The 20,665-nt window shown below is 38.5% G+C and overlaps 1 protein-coding gene across 1 annotated transcript; it reads left to right on the top strand.

Moving 5' to 3' along the window:
- Window positions 1-11,764: 11,764 nt before the first annotated feature.
- Window positions 11,765-19,113, top strand: ube2d4 (ubiquitin conjugating enzyme E2 D4). The gene is made up of 7 exons (XM_042487880.2): window positions 11,765-12,058; window positions 13,846-13,909; window positions 14,079-14,110; window positions 14,204-14,281; window positions 14,401-14,506; window positions 16,134-16,227; window positions 16,349-19,113. The coding sequence occupies exons 1-7, from the start codon at window positions 12,035-12,037 to the stop codon at window positions 16,392-16,394; spliced, it is 444 nt and encodes a 147-aa protein (XP_042343814.1). The 5' UTR covers window positions 11,765-12,034; the 3' UTR covers window positions 16,395-19,113.
- The last annotated feature ends 1,552 nt before the right edge of the window (window positions 19,114-20,665 follow it).

Raw genomic sequence — 20,665 nt, 5'->3', positions numbered from 1 at the left:
TACGCAAATGAAATGGTTTGCATTATGCGTGAACCATACGTTTCGCAGAGGCATGCACGGCTGCAGACAGCTGGAAGTAACATGAGCCCCTCGGTCACTTATCAGCCCTGGCATCCCTGCCATTTCCCATAGCCATCTTCAAGCCAGAAGAATCCAGCCATTGTTTCATCTCTGTGGGCCCTGTGTTAACTCAGCAGTGCCTTGCTGATTGTTGCAGAGATATTAAAGAAAATGGTAGATTTTGTCTTTGTCCATAAAACCCTGTCTTGTGACATCCAAGCTCTGTGTGTGTGTGTGTTTAGGGGGGCTCTACTTGATGCAGTCGTAGAAAGCAGAAGCTGCACCTGCCCTGTATGTCAACAACAGGGTCTGGAGCAGACACTCAAGAAGAGAGGTGGCTTTCACACCACTGGCCTCACTGAAGCTGCTTACTTTCCAAAGACAACAATGACCACGCTGCTCTGCTGCGCCACGGAGCTTTTAGGCTCTATAGGCTTGGCGCCTGGTCTGTGTGGCCTCGAGATTATCTCCCGACTGAGCCCTCTACATACAAGCTTATTGGACTTCCTCATGTCCCCTTGTTTTCGTGGCTCTAGAGTTTCCAGGATGCTTTTTGACTGTCTGTTTTACACATAGAGACAGGATCCCCCGTGGGGGTTGTTAGGAGGTTACAGGGGGGTAGTAAAGAGGTCAGGGAGAAACTGTCAGTCTATTTCCTTTCTCTGGCCTTGGGAAACTGCACCACAAGTCTTCTGCATATTTTTAGCGTCCTTGCTGGTTTTTGTCTATGTGCAGCCACAGGACTTTTGTTTTTCACATGGTTTACTTATTATTAGTGTTGTCTTTTTGGTCCCCTTTCTTTTACCCTGTACTCTAGTTATAGAATGAGCATATCCAGCACACGGTGAGAATAATGCACAGGGTCTGGAAGTCATCATCTTTATGTGTTGGTGCGTAAATCTTTCTCCCATGGAGTTGCTGCACGATTCGCTGCTGGAGGTTGCCTCACAGTTGAACGTGTACAGCTGGTAGTGTGTGCACAGGAGGCAGAGTGGCTTCAGAAAAAAAGAAAGATTGTATGTGTTTCTCAGGTCCACCGAAGCTAGTACACTTCAATGTGAATTTTTAGACATGAGGAGTGATTAGGAGACTGAGATCTGTACATTTCCAACAAAATAACAGTTTACGTCTGTGTCAATTTGGGCTCAGATATCAGTCAGAGTAGATTATTTCTAAGGGTTGTGTTAATTTGGGGTAATAGTGCTCCTGTTTTTAAGCCTTGAGGTAGTAACTGCATGATTTTGAAAGTACAGATCTTTTTTCCCAGTGTTTTGAATACTATTTTTAATCCAGAGGATAAAAGAGGTGCCATGTTTTGCTGTTAGTAAATCGATGTACTGGCTGTGTACTCTTTGCAGGGAACTGAGTCATGTTGATCAGACATATCCGGACTCTAAGAACTGAAAATGGACATGATTAGAGAGGACTGTTTGTGAGGGAAAAAAATCCAAGAGAAATAGCATGAGATGGGTCGGATAATTAAGCAAAGAGCAGCTCTCTCAGTCTCCTCTCTGTTCCGGGGTTACGGCAGGTATTGAGTGATTCGGCCAAGAGAGTGAGCTCTCATAAACCTGCAGGGTTTTCGAGTCATGCTCATTTACATCCAGGCCTTATTGACCGAGAATCACCTCAACTGACAGTGCCCAGATAATATTACTCACAGACGCGTTTTACCTGCTGCACCACATTTCTTCATGTGTTATCTCTAGGTGCATCAGCACCTCTCTTTCTCTCTCTTTTTCTCTGCAGCTCATTCCTTCTTGTGTGAATGACTCGCTGCTTGTGTGGTTGTTAAAATAGCTGTTAAATATCTGCAGCACTTTTTTAAAAAAAAGAACCCACTGTACATGTCGCTCTGTATAGTTTACATCAGCTTTCAACCATGTAGGCTATTATCATTGTCTGGCGACAGTCACTATTTGTGTTGCCACTCATGCGCTTCAACATCATACAGTAAGTGCAGCGAGTACAGTGTGTCTTCTCAAATAGACTGTGGTGAGAAGAGAAAATTTAACTCTGAGAAAAAGAGCTACTGTACAAAATCATCCGAGTGAAGAAAACCACCTCGGAGATATTACATGTAAACAGAAAGCACGTTGAACCACATTAAGATTATCTCAACCAGACTGTCACTCTTGCTTTCTAACGCCACAATACAATTATCACTCAGTGAATGGGAAGGTACGTACCAACAAAAATAAGTCATTTCTGTTTTGCTTTGGCCCACCTCTCTATAATGCTCGACTCTGCAGCTGCACTGTGCTGTGGAAAACAAACAGTGCAGTGCAGCTGGGCTCCTCAAGACAGCGAAAGGGGGAATTTTAATCCCATTTTTTTTTCTTTGGCACCAGTCAGATTTATTTGGTCATAAAGAAAGGAAAAGCACCCCACCATCTGAGAAGGATTGGGGAAGTGAGAACGCAAATTATGCCAGAACCCCAGTTGCAGACTTGGAAACACAACAGGCCAGGAAATGAATCCCCAATAGGTCAAAGAGCTCCAAAGCACAGAGGAGTCTAATTAAGTCAGATAGTGACACATTACTGGGATACCTGGACAGCTCAGGTCCGACAGACAGGGAACACTAAGAACAGACTAAATATGCTGCAGTGCAGATTTTTACACCGATATCATTCACAGTCACAGTTTAATCTCCATGAGGCATTACAGCTAAAGGCTGACCCACACGTGTCTCTCATCCATTCCCTGCAGCGCAGTCTGAAAACAAACTATCCAGAGAGCCTCAAACCATTTCCAGCTGTCACGTCCCTGCACCAGTATAACTCCTAACCTGATATGACAGGGCAAGACGAGGTGAGGGTCACGCCTAGAGGAAGATTCATAACATGTAACTCAAGCTACAAGCATAATATTCATAATTGCCTGTGGTTGAAAAATGAAGATGGCCAAGTGCTGCACCTATTGTCTCTCATGTTACCTGTATTAACTTCTCATCTTTCATCAGACACTACAAGTCTTCATAAATATAATAACAAGGTTAAGAACAATGAAAAGCTACAATCATGCAGAGGTGGAATGTAATAAGTGCATTTACTCATGCACTGTGTTTGAGTACAATTTCAGGTAGTTTTCGTTTGTTTTTATTTTAAACTTTTTTTAAAAAACTATTTTATACTTTTACTCAAAAGGTAAATATACTTTTTACTCCACTACATTATTAGAAAATTGTAGTGATGTGTTACTCATTTACATTTTACATATCAACATTTGAGAATTTTTTAAAAGAGATTTTTCTAGGGCTTTTGTTGCTTTTATTTGATAGGACAGACATAGCGTGAAAGGGGGGAGAGAGAGAGGGGATGATATGCAGCAAAGGACGAAGGCTGAACTCAAACCCGCAGCCACTGCAGCAACGACACAACCTCTGTACATCGGGCAACTGCTTTACCAACTGAGCCACCAGGCACCGCAAACGTCTGAGATTTAACTACCAAAAACTACATAACAGTTTAAATTTCAAACAGTAAATTGTTATTTCCACAGTAGCTTTATCTCCTTTAGATCTGTTTTTGGTCTCCACCTGCTCCTTAGAGAAATACCTGCCTCTATAGCTCTAGTTGCTCCATTACAGGTCACCAGCTAGTTTCTAACGGTCTGTCTGCAGTTTGGTGCTGCGCAGGTTGTGTACAGAGAGTTTTTAGAGCTTTCTCGCGGAGAATAGCTGCAGCTGAAAGCCTGCAGTTAGAGCTGTGATAGAGAAACAAACACTAAAATTGCATGTGGCAGCTTAACAATGAGCTGAAATTCACTATAAAGCCCTGTAATGCTGTTATGCAGCTGCAGATTCTGGTTATAAAATTTGTACATTATCACTTTTCACATTGTCACATTTTTGCATGGTCATTTGATACATTGTTATTATTTATTGTGTTGTTTTATGGTTTTCTTGATTGAACAGCATTTTGTTTAGCTGTTATTGTTTTAATGTGTGCTTTATAAATAAATTTGAATTAATTATTAAAATAAAGATATAAATTTTGAATATAATACAATACTTATAATAGAGTACTTTCACACTGCCATTGCTACATTAACTGAAGTAAAATATTTGACAACTTCTTTCGCCATTGCTTGAACATCCACTTTGTAATTGTGCAATAATTATTTTTTGATATATGTGTCATTTTTACCAATGAATGTGAGAAACAGTAGATGTATCAGGCTGTCAGTCATTTGATGGCACTATCTAAAAATGTAATGTAACACATCAAAAGAAAGTTGGGGGACAGATACAAACATAAAAGATCACAAACTTTTTGTTGCTGTTGATGCTGTGGATAGCAATCCATTTTTAAGCTGATAAAATGCAGTTCAACAAGCATCTGGAATATTGTTCAAAGCTCCAGTTAGCTCAGCTCCATAAAAAAGATGAATGTGTCCCCATGAATTTCCAGAGAATAACATGTCTACTCATCCTATTCCCCCGGTACACCGAGGCACAGGACAGGCTGCAGGGCCTAAAGCTCTTTGGTTCAAGTGCAATAAAAAAAGAATGAGACTATTGGTCAAAAACACTGATGGACTTTGGGTGGGGCTAGGGGGTTATCAAGGTATTTTAAAAAAGAAAAAACAAAAAGCGAAAAAAAGCAAAAGTGCCCTCTTGGATGCCATTATGGAAAGAAAACATTCCCTCTAAGGTACCCCTTCAGTGGAGAAAACATAATTAAGTCCCCTCTGGGGTACCCTTAAGGGGGAGAAAACATGATTAAATGCCATCTGTTGTACACCTCCAGTGGAGAAAACATGACAAAGTTCCCTCCAAGGTACCCTTCTAGTGGAGAAAACCTGATTGAGTGCACTCTAAAGCGCCCTTATAGCGGGGAAAACATGATGACATGCCCTGTCCTTCCAGTAGAGAAAATGTGCCCTCAAGAGTTGCCTTAAAATTGGGAAAACATGATGCAGTGCAATATACCTTGACCCATCATCTTAGACAATTCCCTGCACTCTGGTGCTCCACGGCATACAGTTGGTGTCCTTTTTGTTTGTTTTTTTCGCCCCAGCCTCTCAGACAGCCTGAGTCTGCCACTGCTCAAAAGCCTTAAAAAAGTATCTGCACTGCGAAGTATTGCCCTGATGGTGTTACACACAGACACAAGAACTCAGACTGACACACACCTCAGAGTTTAATGTCAGTTTGTATGTTTCCAAGAAAGGCGCAAGAAGTTTCCATTATGGCAGCATGGTGTCTCAGTTAAACTATTATGAATGTCTGCAGTTATGAGGCGACATATTTAGTTGGGCTGCAAAAACAGCATTTATGTGGCTGTTTATGTGCTATTGTGTTTAAAAGGTCACTGTAATCAGAAGCATATATCTGCTCCATACTCTCAACTGGTGTTTAAGCCCTGGCTGTGGTTAAAGTATAACATTTGTGTGGTTAAAACGGTACAATACAACCACTCCTTTCTTGGCTGTTTTTTGTCTTTAATGATATGCCTTACCCTCTGTTAGCTGCTTAGATTGAATTTCCCATTTTTGTATGGGAAAGCTTGTGGACTAAGTCCTCCAATAAAAGATATGCAAAGAACGCACGCAAGGAACAGAGCTCTACACATGAAAAACGTACTAAAGGCACTCAGGATGTTCAATATGAAATAGTCGGTCAGAGCATTGTCCTGATTTCATTTCCTGAAACTCTTGATAATGACTGGGATTCCAAATGAAAGACATTGTGACAAGAGAGGAGAAAAAGAAAGCAATTTTAATGTTTTGTTTTTTAAGGGGTGCATGTGTGGAGGGGGGGTTAGCTCTTTATCATGCCTCATGATCCAACCTCTTACCTCCCCTTTTGGGCCTTTAGGAGCATCCTGTGACCCCTCGACCTCCTGGACAATAGAGGCCAGGACGTTTCCCAGTGAGCAGCGATGGAGCCAACAACAGGAACATGAGGGGTGCTCCTGGGAAACAAACTGTTTATTGTGCAGCAGGATGGACAGCCCCCCATGGCCCAGTCACTTACGTTCACACACAATCATAGACACTATCCACACACCTCTGCAAAGTAAAATCCTGTCCAGCGACAGGTGGCTGCTTTTATATCTTATGCAGCAACAGTTAAATTCAAATCTCCTGACAAGAGGGTGCACATGTGTGTATGCCAAGCTGCAAAAGTACAAAGATAACGAAGATATTTCCTTTTGACCGTGGTCACAAAATATTACCACATGCTGTGACTGAAAGATTCTTTTTACTTCTTTTATTGTGCTTTTAATATCTACTCTCTTTGTCTTGGGACATTGTTTCTGCTTTCTACTTCATTTATGCACTCCGGCTGCAGATGATAAGTTTATATTTAGTCAGACTTTCTATTTGATAACAGTACCAAGCCATTTGTTGGTGCTGCCACTGCCTGTCTGTTTCAGAGGAAATCCCTCCTTTGTCTCTCAAGGAAGCTCGGCAAACTGGGAAAACCTGAATTTGTCATCAGAACTCAAACAGCTGGAACGCATTTGATTATGGAGAGTCACCGCTAAACGTATTAGTCAACACTCCAGACTAGTTATTACCAAGGCTCTGGAGACCACTCATTGCAAGAGCAGCACAGTAAAACAGTTTCCAGAGCTGTCAATCAACATGCCAGAACTGTGGAGCAACACAGAGACACAGAGGGCTCTGGGGATTGCTCTTTAAGTGCTTAACCCCAGAGGATTACTGGTTCTTTATGACTATATGTGTGGTTTGTGTCTGTGCTCCACATGATGCACATCTGATAAGGGTGGATCAGAAGTGATAGACGCAGGGGACTGGATCTGATCTCATTCTTTCTGCCCTCTCTGGAGAGACATTAAATCCTGATAATCAGAGGAGAATTAAAAAAAACACACATAAATCATTTTGAATATAATTCATCCAATACTCATGATCAGTGTTGTAATAACCTTTTAGTGATATTGGTTTAATCCAAATGAAAGGAGTTAAGTATATTTGGACAAGAACTTGCAATATGGTATACTGGTTTTACCTGTTCTTCCAGTTTGTAACACTTTTTTTTTAGCACTATTTAAGTGCATTCCAAAGAAAAATATTCAACATTTGTATTCATCTTTTTTTCTGATGTTTGTATTTACTTTCTCAATTTAGATTTTCCATGCATGAAATAAACAATAAACTTTTTATCTGATGCATTGCTGTAGCTTAACCCTTGAAATCGAAGCAAATTGGTTTGATGTCTTTCAAAAACATGGGGAGAAGGCATTGAGCAACTTAAAAAGATGTGGCCCAAAAATGAGCAAAAAAGTTACAAGAAAATTACCTGAAAATAAGCCCCAAAAAAGTAGAACACAAACAAGAAAATGTCCTGAAAATATTATATATATTTATATATTTTATTATATACTTTTTCTGTAATGTAATTTTAATTTAATGTAATAAATATAAAATTATTATAACTGTAAATACAATTTATTCCTATTTTTTAAACGATTTCCGAATCTTTTTTAAAAATAATGTTTTCTTGCTGTTTTTCATTGCCTTTTTCTCCATGATTTAGAAAGAAATCACACCAATCTGCTCAGTTTTCAAAGGGTCAAATAGCTTGTGAAAGGCATTTGAACACAGCACAAGAAAACTGATGTTAATTCAGGTTTTGAAGGGTTACACTACCTAACATAAGATGCTTTTGAATGGGACCATTCTTTAAAATTTGTTTTCGTATGTTGAAAAGGAGTCCAAAAACTGTTTTTCATTAAATAAGTCATCACTCAGCCTGTCACTTTTAACAGGTTTGGTCTCTGAAAAAACTAAAATGAAGTTATTATTTTTGCGCTGGGACCCCTGCTTGTAAATGAGACATCCCGTAACCAGCTATATGCAATTAGGCCAATAAAACCTGCAGAGTAGTCTACAGCCACAGTTAAAGCATATAATGCCATTTAATAAGCACATCCTTGAAGCTATAAATGTTTATATGATTGCATCATTTAAACCGTGTAAGCCAAAAAAATAAAAATGCAGAACATGCAGTCGTGTACCAGCGTGTTTCTAATGTCAGAAACACAAGGAGAAGACAAGGGATCTCTGAAGAAAGCCCTTTTAGTTATTGATCCGTGCTGAAAACCTCACTAACACTGATATCCACAAAAACGAAAGGAAGATTTGAGGAATAATTCTGAGATTTTCTGGGTCAAAGGCCACCTTAACACTGACAAGCAAAATCAAATCACAGCTAAGGAAATGAGCCATGAAACACTGATTGCTCCACACATAATGACCCTTTTTTCCAGTTGCTTAGCTCAAGAATTATTTGATTGTGCAGAGTGCTGACTTCACTGCAAACATGAGCACTGCTTGCACATATTGCCTGAGTGTATAATCAAATCAAGACCATTGATACAAGGAGTGAACAAATATCTCTTAGTATGTGGGAACAATGGATCTTTGTTCCATAGGAGAGCCCTCAGAAAGCTAATACACTGACCGAAGGTAGAACACCTCTGGGGACTGAGAGCCCAGCTTGTGCTCAGCATTAATTGGCTGTGCTTTTATTGGATAATTCAGACATTAGCAAGATCCATTTAAGTTAATTTTCGAAAATGACAGCAAGCATATGCGCTTTGTCATGGCAACCATGGGAAAAGTGTCGTCGAGAGGAATATACTTAAGCTCAGACGCAGCTTTAGGATAATTGCCACAATAAGTGGAAAGCTTTCTGTTATACAATGGAACTTCTTCTAATGATGATTCATGTGACCAAAAAGACAGATCACTGGAGTCTGTTGAGTCTGTGGTTTCAAATAACAGCACTATAGGCTATATTCCTCATGAGACGGGTCAAGTAAGCTCCTACCCCCACCCATATCATCCCAGTTCTGACACACTCACACCTTGGCTCATACATCAATTTGGAACTTGGGGCACCAGGCCTGTAACTAAAAACTCAACTTCTGCTTATAGGTGGGAAATTCCCCATACAGGTCAGTGATATGTTGCCTTATGAAAGCCGCTCTTGCTTATTGCTTTGAACGTTTACAAGGTAGCATCATGCTGTAAGTGAAGGGCTTTCTATTTGTCCACCACAAACCCTGTAGGTTTAAAGCAGTGGTTCCCAACTGGTGCGTCCAAAAGTGGGTCGGAGGTCTATTCTGAATGGATGCAAGTGACTCGAGACCATCACAAGTTTGTGAAAAACAAACATTGTGTACAGTACAGTGAATTTTCAGCACAGACATTGTAAAGTGAGGCTTCATGATGTAGAGTGAGGTTTTCTTTTTGTTTGTTTGGGGTTTTTTTTGTTTGTTTTCTGAACACAGAAACTATTTTATTGCCCTGTTCTTGGTATCATTTGGCCTGCTGTGCCTTTGCAGTGTCACTAGGCTTTAAACAAAAATATGCACTTTTAACTAATTGCACATTTGTCTTGAAATGTGTTTAATTTCATTTTGTGCATGAGTTGTTTACATTTTGTCAAATAAATATGTGGTCATTTCTTTTAGATCCAGACCTTGAACTAATGGCTATGGGGAAATCTGGACCCCATGGCTGGACTAGTTGGAAACCATTTTTTATAACCCTTTAAGACCTGGTTCAGCATCAGTTCTTCTTGTGCTGCGTTTAGACGCCTCTAACAAGCTATGTAACCCTTTGTAACCTGAGCAAATTGCTTTAAATTCTTTCAAAAACATAAGGCAGTGAGAAACTTGGCAGGAAATGTCCCACAATTTTTTTAGTAAAAGGTGAGGAAGAAAACTGACCTGAAAATTAGTTTTTCAAAAGTGGGCAAAATTGTTAGAAAACAATCAAAAACTAGGGACAAATGTTTAGAAAAATATATTTATAATCATTCTAATTAAATATTTAAAAATGTCGCAGAAAAAAAGTATAGATATATAAATATATACAGTATATATTTAAATTTTCTGCACTTATTTTCCATTTTCTTGTTTGTATGTTGTTGGGATTTTTTTGTTTTGTTTTGGGGTTTTTTTTCACTTTTTTTGGGTAATTTTCTTTTCTTTTTAAAAAAAAAAAAACTTTTAACAAATTACTTGCTATTTTTGGGCTGTGAGTTGTTAAGTTGTTTGTTCCCTTCTCCCCATGTTTTTGAAAGAAATCAAACCAATTTGCTGAGGTTGCAAAGGGTTGAAGCACACAGTAGCAAGAAAAACCAATGCGATTTGAAATTTCAGAGGAAGCTACAGTAGGGTGACTGTGGGAGGCTTTGTGAACCGAGGCTTCAAGCCAACAAAGTGTGGGCTTGACCGTGTCTGAAAACCTCATGCTGATAAATGGCCTCTCCAAGTAGACAAACTCAGAACACAAGGCCCCTGCTGCACAAGACCCAAACTGCTACCTCTGAATCTGATTACAGGCAGGCCCTGAGGACAGGCAGGTCATTGAGAGCACAGAGATGAGCAAACAATAAGATATTATCTAAAGGAATCTTCAGCTTTCCAAAGGAAAATGGTCCCTCTCAGTGTCACATTGACGATAGGATCCTCAACCTGACACTGAATCAGCCATTTAAGAAGAATGAACACTGCGACCCATTCATACACACTCACTAAAATAATGAGAGCTCTTTTTTCACTCTTGTTTAAGACATATAAAGGGAAGCTCATGAGGCCTTTCGAGACAAGGCTGCGCAGAAACCAGAGCATGCAGCTGACTCAGATGAATATGCCTTTACAATGATTGGGTATTGAATGAACAATTCTATAGTCTTTTTCTTTATTCTTATGTATGCGTAAATAATACACGTGTCTGGTCTCATTGTACTTTGCTGCTCCATTGTCATGCACTTTAACATTTAAGCAAATGTAATGGAAAAAACTTCAAATTAATTTGTTTGAAGAGAGAATGCAATATTTTGTTTGATACATGACACTGTAGATCTTGTAAAACCGTTTTCCGGTCAAAGCTGTACATAATCTTTTCTGGCCATGTCTTTCCTGTGTGTGTTTTGCTCTTTTCAAATAGTGACATCTTGTGGACACCTGGGCTCAGTTATTGTGTTGAAGTCAGGCTGCGTTAAAGCCCATGTATTACACTGTTGTGACAACACTGCATTCCTATCTAGTATTTGTGAGATGAACTTGATGCACACTAAAAACTACTGGGTCAATATCAGACAAACACAACACAAGGGTCATTTTAGCCAGTACCTAAGACAATGGTATGTTTTGACCTACTTTTAGTGCTTATTTTTTATATTAGTGTGAAAATCATATACCCAAAATAAAATATGGTTATGGTTGTAGATCTTTTTAAGCACACATTTCAGTATATGTTACAATTCGTAAATAATATTTGACTATTTGTCCCTTGAATGCATATATTTTTTTATAAATTACAAGATGTTCATGACAGGTCATTGTACAGCCCTTTAATTCTCTGTAAAATCAAGTAGTATTGACCCAAACTAGGTCCATTTTTTAGGTTTAATTCAGTTATTTTTAGTGTATGATATAGATGATAATTGCACTGGTTCATAGAATTAGTAATAGAATGTAATTTTTATAAAAAAGTAGCTGGCCTCGTGCAGTTGTTTTGTAAAATAATCGTTTTCATTAGCGTGCATAATAATAAAAAGTGATATGATGTCGAGTTGTGATTTGTGTCAAAACTAACAAAAAAATAAAATAAAAAAGAGAGAATTAAAAAAAATATGACTACAGCCATGGAAGTTGTATGCAAAATGGTCAATTCACGATTTGCAAGAAAGTCTCGCGATATTTTAAAAAACGTTTGCCAGGCACCAAGAGACAGCAAACCGAGAGACAGCAAAATATCTCGTTGTCCAGTTTCAACTGCAAGCGACAGAGAGATCAAGATTTGACACATTTGACGCTTAGATTTAACTACAAATCAAAAGCCCCGAGCCTGCTTTATGCCATACGCGATTTCCTGACTATACGTTAAGATAGATTTAGAAGTACGCGGCCACAGAAGCCAAATTTTATGTGTGAAGTGCTAACTGTTAGCTGACAGGCTACATAGCATAGCCATTGATGCAATGGCGTTGAAAAGAATTCAGAAGGTGAGTGTATATTTTTTACGAGCTAATCATACATTGCAGTAGATAGTTTTTTGAATGTGGGACCTTCTGTGAAGATTATAAGAGTTTGTATTTGTCATTTATTAGTTCCGTAGCATTAGGTGCTTGTTTTTGTGCTGCTTTTTAAAGTAATTCACAGACAAAGACGAGCTAACCACTGATGGCCCTGTTGGTGCATTGCTACAGTATCCGTTTGTTTCTAATCGATAACAGCTACAACAGCCCCCTTGTTTTGACAGCTACGTTTTGTTTGTGTTTTATTTTTTCGTCGTGACACGTAAAACCTTATCGGTACTTAGCAAAGGTGGCTAGCGTTAACTTTTAAACCAAACAAGTTATTTCGCAGTGCAGCGCTAGGCTAGCAGCAAGCTAACATTACTACGTGTTTTGATGTATAGTTTAATTTATTGACGTGTGCAGGATTTGCTTTTATCTCCACAGCTTGACAGTTGTCTTTATCCTTGTGGTTTGTCATTAAGAGTGTGGCGGCTGATGTGTTTAGTCGCTGAATGACAGCTGCTTGCTTGTTGCCAAAATTGAACCCTAGTGTCAGTGTTGCCATATATGGAATGGCAAATGGGGCACTGGAGCAGGCCACGGTGTGTATTTATATAACAGAATAGATAGGTTTCCTTTCAGGAGATGTTAAATAACGAGATAATTTCTATTTAACCATCTGTTGTTTTTCTGTCCCTGCTCGTTGCGGTTTCATGAGCAGTCGGAAATTGCGTTTGCAAGGTTCCCACGGTCATAGAAAACAGGAAAAGTCAGGGAATTTCACAATAATGTTTTCTAGGCCCGGAAAAGTCACGAAATAAGTAAAATCATTGGAAGCTTTGGAGACGTTATTTGATTATTAACCATTTGAAACCTGAGCAAATTGGCTTGATTTCTTTCAAGATGGGAAGAAAATTACACATTTTTAAAACAGGAAATTACCTGGAAATTTGCTTGAAAATAATAATAGTAAATCTGCAACATTGTTTGTGTGTGTGTAGATAGATTTCTGGACATTTTTCCCTAAATTAAAAAAAAAATTATATATATATATATATATATATATAATAATTTCTGTTCTCCCTTCATGTTGTCCAGCTAGGTGGAATTATGTTTGAAAACAATGTGAATCTGGCATGTTTGTAAATCGCCAGGCAGGCAAGTAGTGGGAAAAGTTATTTTGGTTCCTGGAAAAGTCTTTGAAAGCTTTTAAATTTTTCCACAAAAATGTGTGGGAATCATCTACAATCATCATCGATATAATGAACAGACTGCACGTAACATTTTTGTTGCTTTCTGTTGAGTTTTGTAATCTTTCTAGTCAGCATCTATGGTGGAAACTGAACTGCTGACTAAAATATTCATCAAGTCAAATGTCCTAAAACCTGTATTTGCATGTCAGCCGCAATGGTGCAATACTGTACAGAGAACATGGCTGCAACTGAAAAGACTTTAATTATAGCCTGCTTCAACTTTGGGGTTGAACCCAAAAAAAAGGTTAACTTAGCCCACTTGACATAAAGCCAGATATTACATGGATTAAGCCCAAGGGATGTTTCAAAGAGGCTGGTCTTTGTTTACAAGCAAAACTATTTTCTTATACTTTACTATATAGTGCATTGCTCTAAATAGGCTTAAGCATCAGTGTGTTTTCTTGTGTCCTCACACGTATACGATATAAATAAACATAAACCACAGACCACAGGTGTCACAAAACTGCACCTGACCTGTACATTTCAGGCTGTTTCATTATGTGATTGTCTTTCCTTTAGGAGCTTTCAGACCTACAAAGGGACCCACCAGCTCAGTGCTCTGCTGGACCAGTTGGAGATGATTGTAAGTAGTTAGGAAATTGCTGCATCAGTGTTTGCCTGAAACTAAAAATGCATTACTGCTTTGTATAAATTGGCTTTTAAGATACATTAGCAGAGAATGTCATTGTGCATGCAGAGTTTGCATCTGAACGTATAGATGTTATTAATCTTTTATGCTTTTTTTCCCCCAGTGTTTCATTGGCAGGCAACAATAATGGGTCCGGTAAGTCAGGCTGTATCATAACCAAGTTGAAATATGATACAAAAGCAATTAAAATGCTGTCGACTTATCTTGTTTCTATTTTTATTTCAATAGAGTGACAGCCCATATCAGAGCGGAGTGTTTTTCCTCACTATTCACTTCCCGACAGACTACCCCTTCAAACCACCCAAAGTGAGTAAGGGTAACATTATGTGGCAAATGTTTCAACTCACTTGTCATTCATTGATTTTACTGCAATATCTAATTGGCTTTACTGGAAAATAACATCATATTTTCCTGTTTTCTAATAGGTTGCATTCACCACAAAAATATACCACCCTAATATCAACAGCAATGGAAGTATTTGCCTGGATATACTGAGATCGCAATGGTCACCTGCACTTACAGTATCAAAAGGTAAGTGATAATGCATTGTTCATACTAGTGTGTGGACATTTTCATTTATTAAAAGTGGTGATTGTTATATACACAGAGCTATGGCTCTGACACTTTCACTGTTAAATGTGATGCGACCTTTTGGATCACTATGTGACACAATCTCAGTGACCTTACAGATACACTCTGACTGAAGGTGAGAACTCTTGTGTGCCTTCAGGTGGTGTATAGTGGAATCCCCCAGTGAAATACCCCACTATATGTAAAAAAATAATTAATATCTCGCCACATTGCAACATCCACTTACTTTCAGGTACATTGTACAGTTTTCAGAATTCTGCTCTTTCCATTCACAGCTGGCATAGCATGTTTGTATCATACAAAAGAGTGATATCGACCTGTTCCCCAATGCAGCTTTTTCCAGGCTTTTGTTAGTCTTCAACTGTGAGTCTTGAGTCAAAATGTTGAGACTGATTGTCAAATGTCAAATCAGGTCCATGACATTTAATGTCATGTTTAAACATAAAAAGAGACGTCAAGTCTGAGCAAATGGAATCCTGTATTAAGGGAATTTCTGAAATACTTTTAAATGTAATAGTGTTTTTTTGAAGAGGATACATAAAAATAACAGTAACAGACTGAATTAATCAGTGCCTGTAAATATGTGACACTAACAATACTATTCTTGAGGCACAAACTGTAGAAAAAAACTGACGTAGCCACCACAATGTCCCCCATTGGATTGTGCACTGCTGTTTTGAAGCCTTGAGTTTGGCTTTTTGTCTGGCACCACCTTCTTTTTTTTCGAGCCAGAGGGGACCCAGTGGACCCAACTTTAACACTAGCTGCTAGCTTGATTAGCATGGTACATTTTCAGTTATTCTAAACTGTGATGATGCTAAGGTTACTTTTTGCTCGCAAGAAACAGGCTTAAAACCATTAAAAGAAATTGTGCTGATTGGAAAAACTGAACATCCGACTCCTTTGAGGGTCCTGCTCAATGCTGAACGAGCATTTTTAGGGGACCAAAACGTTACAATTAACTTTCATGAACTGAAAACACAGTGAAATAATGGCAGCTACAGCTACATCTATACTCTGTGAGTCTGGGGTTACACCATGTTTACATTACCTAAACACAACTGTAGCCACTGTAGCAACTAGTCAACATATGGCACCTTCCTTCCACGCAAAGTGGCAATGCCCTTAAGTATGTGTAACTTTAAGCATTAATTACCTTTTTTGTTCAATTTTCATGAACACGGACTTACGATACAGAGACCATAACATTTTTTTTTTTACATCAGGCTGTTAACATGTTAATTTGTGTTGTAAAGTTGCCATTTTAACATGGGTGTGCATTGCCTGAAATGGCAATTTGAGGAACTGCAGTTTTTTTTTTGTCGTGTTGTCGTGAAGGTTGCAGCTATATTGATATTCTCAGTATCATTATTATATATATGTGAAAATTATCAATAATTATCACCTGGCCCTTCTGTGGTGATTATCTAAAAATGTCAAAATCACACCTGGATGTGCAGGTGTTAGAAGCAGGCCTGTCAGGGCCATAGCCAATAATTCCCCTCTCATTTTCACACTGCCTCTCTGTTAATGTAATCTAATTACTATCCCATTCACTCTTCCACAGTATTATTGTCTATCTGCTCTCTGCTTTGTGATCCAAACCCGGACGACCCACTGGTACCAGAGATTGCCCATACATACAAGGCTGACAGGGAAAAGTGAGTGTAAAATTTTAATGAGATTTACCGCACCTCTCAACTTTGCTCACTGTCATACTGACTCGTTATTTTTTTGAGATTAAGTTATTAAAGTTCTCCTGAAACCCTTTTTGTTTTACAGGTACAACAAATCAGCAAGAGAATGGACACAGAAGTATGCAATGTGAGAATGCCAGGGAGATCGAAATACAAATGAGAACAAAAGAAACACCTTTGATTTGTAACTTGAGGCAAATGAGCAACAGAGGGGGAGAAAAAAAAACTAGACAACAGCCCATCTTTTGGAGCAGGAAGCGATACAATGAGGTACAGTGCCACCTGGCTTTCCATGTGCTGAGCTGCTACCATGTGCTGTCCTTCATGACTTGTATGGATCTGCTGAGCAGGATCCGATGGGCTCCTTAAAGCACTCCCATATGGAATACCGGAAACTCTTCACAGTCCATACCGCCACACTCAGACTTTAAACTGTTACTCCTGCTATCGTGATTATCACCGTCATTGTTGCTATTCATACGTATCATTTTAACCGTCAATGACTCATATTGTTGTGCTACTCAAAAAGCGAAATGGTTGATTTATTTAGGAGATCAGCTCTCCCTTCATTTCAGAGGTACTGTCTGTGTCCCACTGGATGTCTTGTTATTACTGTATTTCCATGTATTTAGTGGCCTTTCTGTGTTATTATTTTCGGTATATGTGCAATTGAGGCAGAATCTTCCCTGTTCAACACGAAATGGTGCGGTGCCATTACCAGCAGCTGATCTGTTGGCACATACTGTCTCCACCCCGAAACAATGTGAAAGATGCAAAGAAGGATTGATCTCTTATCACCCACTGCATTTTTAAATTGCAACCGTATTTCGTGATTTTGAGGACACTGGAGAGCTGCTGTTAAGAGCTAGCTGGCCCTTGCCCCATTGTTGTGGAGCTCCATGGGGAGAATGTCAACTTCCATTTTTCTCACACATGCTGTCATTGCCCCTATATCCAGTAGAAGTTACCACCCATGGCTGGTGTCCATAGTGCACAAAATACTACTGTTGTTTGACTTGTTGTATAGCTGTGAACACAGCTACTCTTTGGCATATAGCTGAGCTGTGTGCCACCTCCTCAGTACAGTTACTCAGGTATCTAACCAAATCATCAGCCTTTTACCTGCAGTGACCCATGGTGAGAAAAATGACCAGGTCCCATATCATCAGGCTTCTAAAACAGTTCACTGGTTTGTTCATTTAAAAGAAAATGCTTCCTAAAGAGGCAAAATGATCAAAGACCGATCACTCCTGAGGTTCTTCATGCATACAGGCACTGACGGTCTGTGTTGCACAAAAATATGCTGTCACATAAGTACTGTCATCATGTCACAGAGAGGTTTATCTGTTTCATTATTCCTCTCGAGTTCTTTTCATTAACGTCTCCATTTATTTTTGAGCAACACTTGGATGTGAACAGCTTTTAAAATGATGCTGTTAAACATGTACTTGCTACTGTTTTTCTAAAATGAAAAGGCCTTGTTAGTGTCACTTGTTCTCAAAATGGGAAATCAAACAGACTTGACATTTTTCTGAATCTAGTCATTTCAAGTCATGTGCATCTTGTTACTTGAGGTAAGTAAACATAGCTGCCATGACGATTTGAGCTGCTTTAAATATCAAGTGATGTGAAGTATGTCAGCTTTTGTTTGTGTTATTACTCGGTTCTGCAAAGGTTTTGTTTTGGGATTAATAATCCAGACTGACAGTAAAAAGGTTTGTCTAGGTGATGCGTTTGTGACCTTTTGTATCTTTGAAAGCTCTAGTAATAGGTGTTTTGGTTTTTCTTTCCATTCATGTCACCGGAACTGAACAAGATTGTGATGTGTCATGATGTAATATTGGTTTTAATATAATCCATTGTAACTGTTGGATAAAGTAGGTAAGAAATGCTATAATTGTTTTTTGTTTTGTTTTGTTAGACATGGCTCATAATGTGCTGATGCTGCCAATATAAAGGGAAGTATTTGGTGTTTGAAAGGGGAAAGAATTTTGCTTTTGAGGGCATTATTGGGTGCATTCATCCACAAAGGTCCATACTAAAGCATGAACATGTAGAGGCTTTGATTGTAGAATTAACACCATGGTTTAGGCGCCAAATATAGATTTACGTGTTAGCTGCTGTAGAGAAAATTGTCAAAACCAGTTCTCCTGAAACACAGTATACACTAAAAGGATTTGAAAATATATCCTCAAAATTCAGTGAAACTCCTTCTGCCGCCAGACCACAATTGAAAATGACTTGTGTGTAATAGTACTAGTTCAAATTGTGTGTGCATTGTTGTTTGTTCATCTGGCTATTTATTTATTTGAAAGCAGAGTATCTTCCAACTGTACGATTGAATGCAGCCTCGATTCATCATGTGAGTGGTGCGACATTGACCTCCTTTGTCCAGTGTGCTCAATAGAGTTTATATAGGCAGCTTGGCATGCTTTGCACTCTGGAGAACCTTCTCACAGCCATTTGCCAGATATCAGGGATTTCGTTACAATTCATCCGCCTAACACCTCCGACTAAAAATTTTAGCCTTAACCGTCATTTTGTATATATAGAGAGAACATTAATTTGTCATAAACTGTAAATTTGCTATCAGGGCTGTATTCCCCAAATGGGTGATTCATTTCATCAGTAGATAATGGAAACCTGCTTGAACAGTACCAATATTTTTGTTGAAAATTTCAGCCTGGCTTTCTCCAAATGCAGGACCAGCCTTCATGCATCTTAAAAAAAAATTGGAATATGTGTGCTTGAAATGCCACCATGAACATCCACTTGTCCTCACATAGCCTACACAAGATAACTATTGACCTTGTCATAACATATGAATAAAGATCATCTTGGTTTACCATTGTCTGCAGTCATTTTTGTGTGTTTCCGTGATGTAGTAATAACCAGCAGCAGACTGAGACAGAGCTAGCTGTGCATTGATGACATTAACTCTTTGAAACCTTGAGCATATTGGCTTCATTGCTTTAAAAAAAAAAAAAACACTGGAAGAAGTTACAGGTTACAGGATACCAGAAAATAGCCTGAAATCTAGCAGAAAATGAAAATGCAAAAAGAAAAACAAACAGGTTAAAAAAAATAAATGAAAAAAATATTAAGATAAAATAGTTAATAAATATGATTTCTCGATATTTTTTTCTTTTTTGTTATCTATTACTACTTTTCTCTCCCTTTTTGTAACTAATTTTTCTTTTCCTAATTTCTTGGGACATCTCTTGCAAAGCTATCCATTGCCTTTTTAGCCATGTTTCTTAGAAGAGGTCAACATTTTTCTTTAAATGTATATTAAAAGGTGTCTAAATGCAGCACAAGAAAAATTATGTTCAAGGTTTTAGAGTGTTAAACTACTAAGGGACTATTTTTGTTATTTAACAGAGGGCTGGGATGTGATTTAACTATCATTGTTTATTTATATCTTTTTTTAAACCTCCTCTAAGTTGTAAACATGTTTCCTTGAGCCTTCCCAAATGACAGGTGAAAAATGTACAACTCTCCCTCCACCATAAATTAGTTGTTAGACTTTAAAAGCTTACCTTTGATGTTTGGGTGTCCTGCTTGAGCGAGCCAGTTAGCTGATAAACTGAAAAACAAAATATGTACATGTTTAAACCTTTGTCAATATGCAGATGCTGCATATTGTTAGCGCAGTTTGATTTTTTACAGTTTAGTTGTTCAGCTCATCTTACTGATACCACACAGCTAGCAGTGTTTATCTTAGCAAAGTAGCAAAAGCATCTCAAAAGGGTGACTAGCAAGTTAGCCGAGGCCCACAGTTAAGCACTGTGTGTACAGGCTAATGTTAGCTGCAATGACCAAAGAAATGTGTTCAGTTCAGGTTCAGTTTGTGGCCATGATCAATGGTGTAATTTTGGCAATTTCTTAATAAAACATGTCTTCCAAATCCAAAGGGATTTTTTTTAAAACAGTCGGTGCTGAAATAAATATAAATACTGACATTTAAAGTTGTATGACCCTCCACAAAGACAAAGTCCTTCCTGTAGAAAAGTAGGCCTATATGACGACACCCCCCTTAACACAACCCCCTCCCCTCTCATAAATAACGAACAGTTCCTAAATAACCAAAAGTTTTATTCTAAATAAGCAGAGGAGTTCAAGGAAGTGTATATAACTTTATTTCCATGTAAAGTAAATAAAAGTAACAAAAAGTTGTTCTTTATAGAGCCACCGTATACCTGTAAACGCTACGCTCCTAGGGGTGCGTTTGATTCAACAACATGTCATGCGAGGTTTGTGCGGTGCGGACAACACAATATTTGTGCAGAGCGATCTTAGTGCGATTTCATTTTCCTAAAATGATAATAAAGTGCTTCTTCGTGAATAGTTTGGAGATGTGATCTGACAGGTTCACAAGTCAAGTTTAGAATAACGTAAATAC

Source organism: Plectropomus leopardus, chromosome 4 (assembly GCF_026936395.1).
Source record: "Plectropomus leopardus strain MGB_pleo_1.0 chromosome 4, ASM2693639v1, whole genome shotgun sequence".
Lineage (NCBI taxonomy): Eukaryota > Metazoa > Chordata > Actinopteri > Perciformes > Serranidae > Plectropomus > Plectropomus leopardus.
The sequence above is the reverse complement of the archived record's forward strand: the minus strand, read 5'-3'. Positions and strand labels throughout refer to the sequence as shown.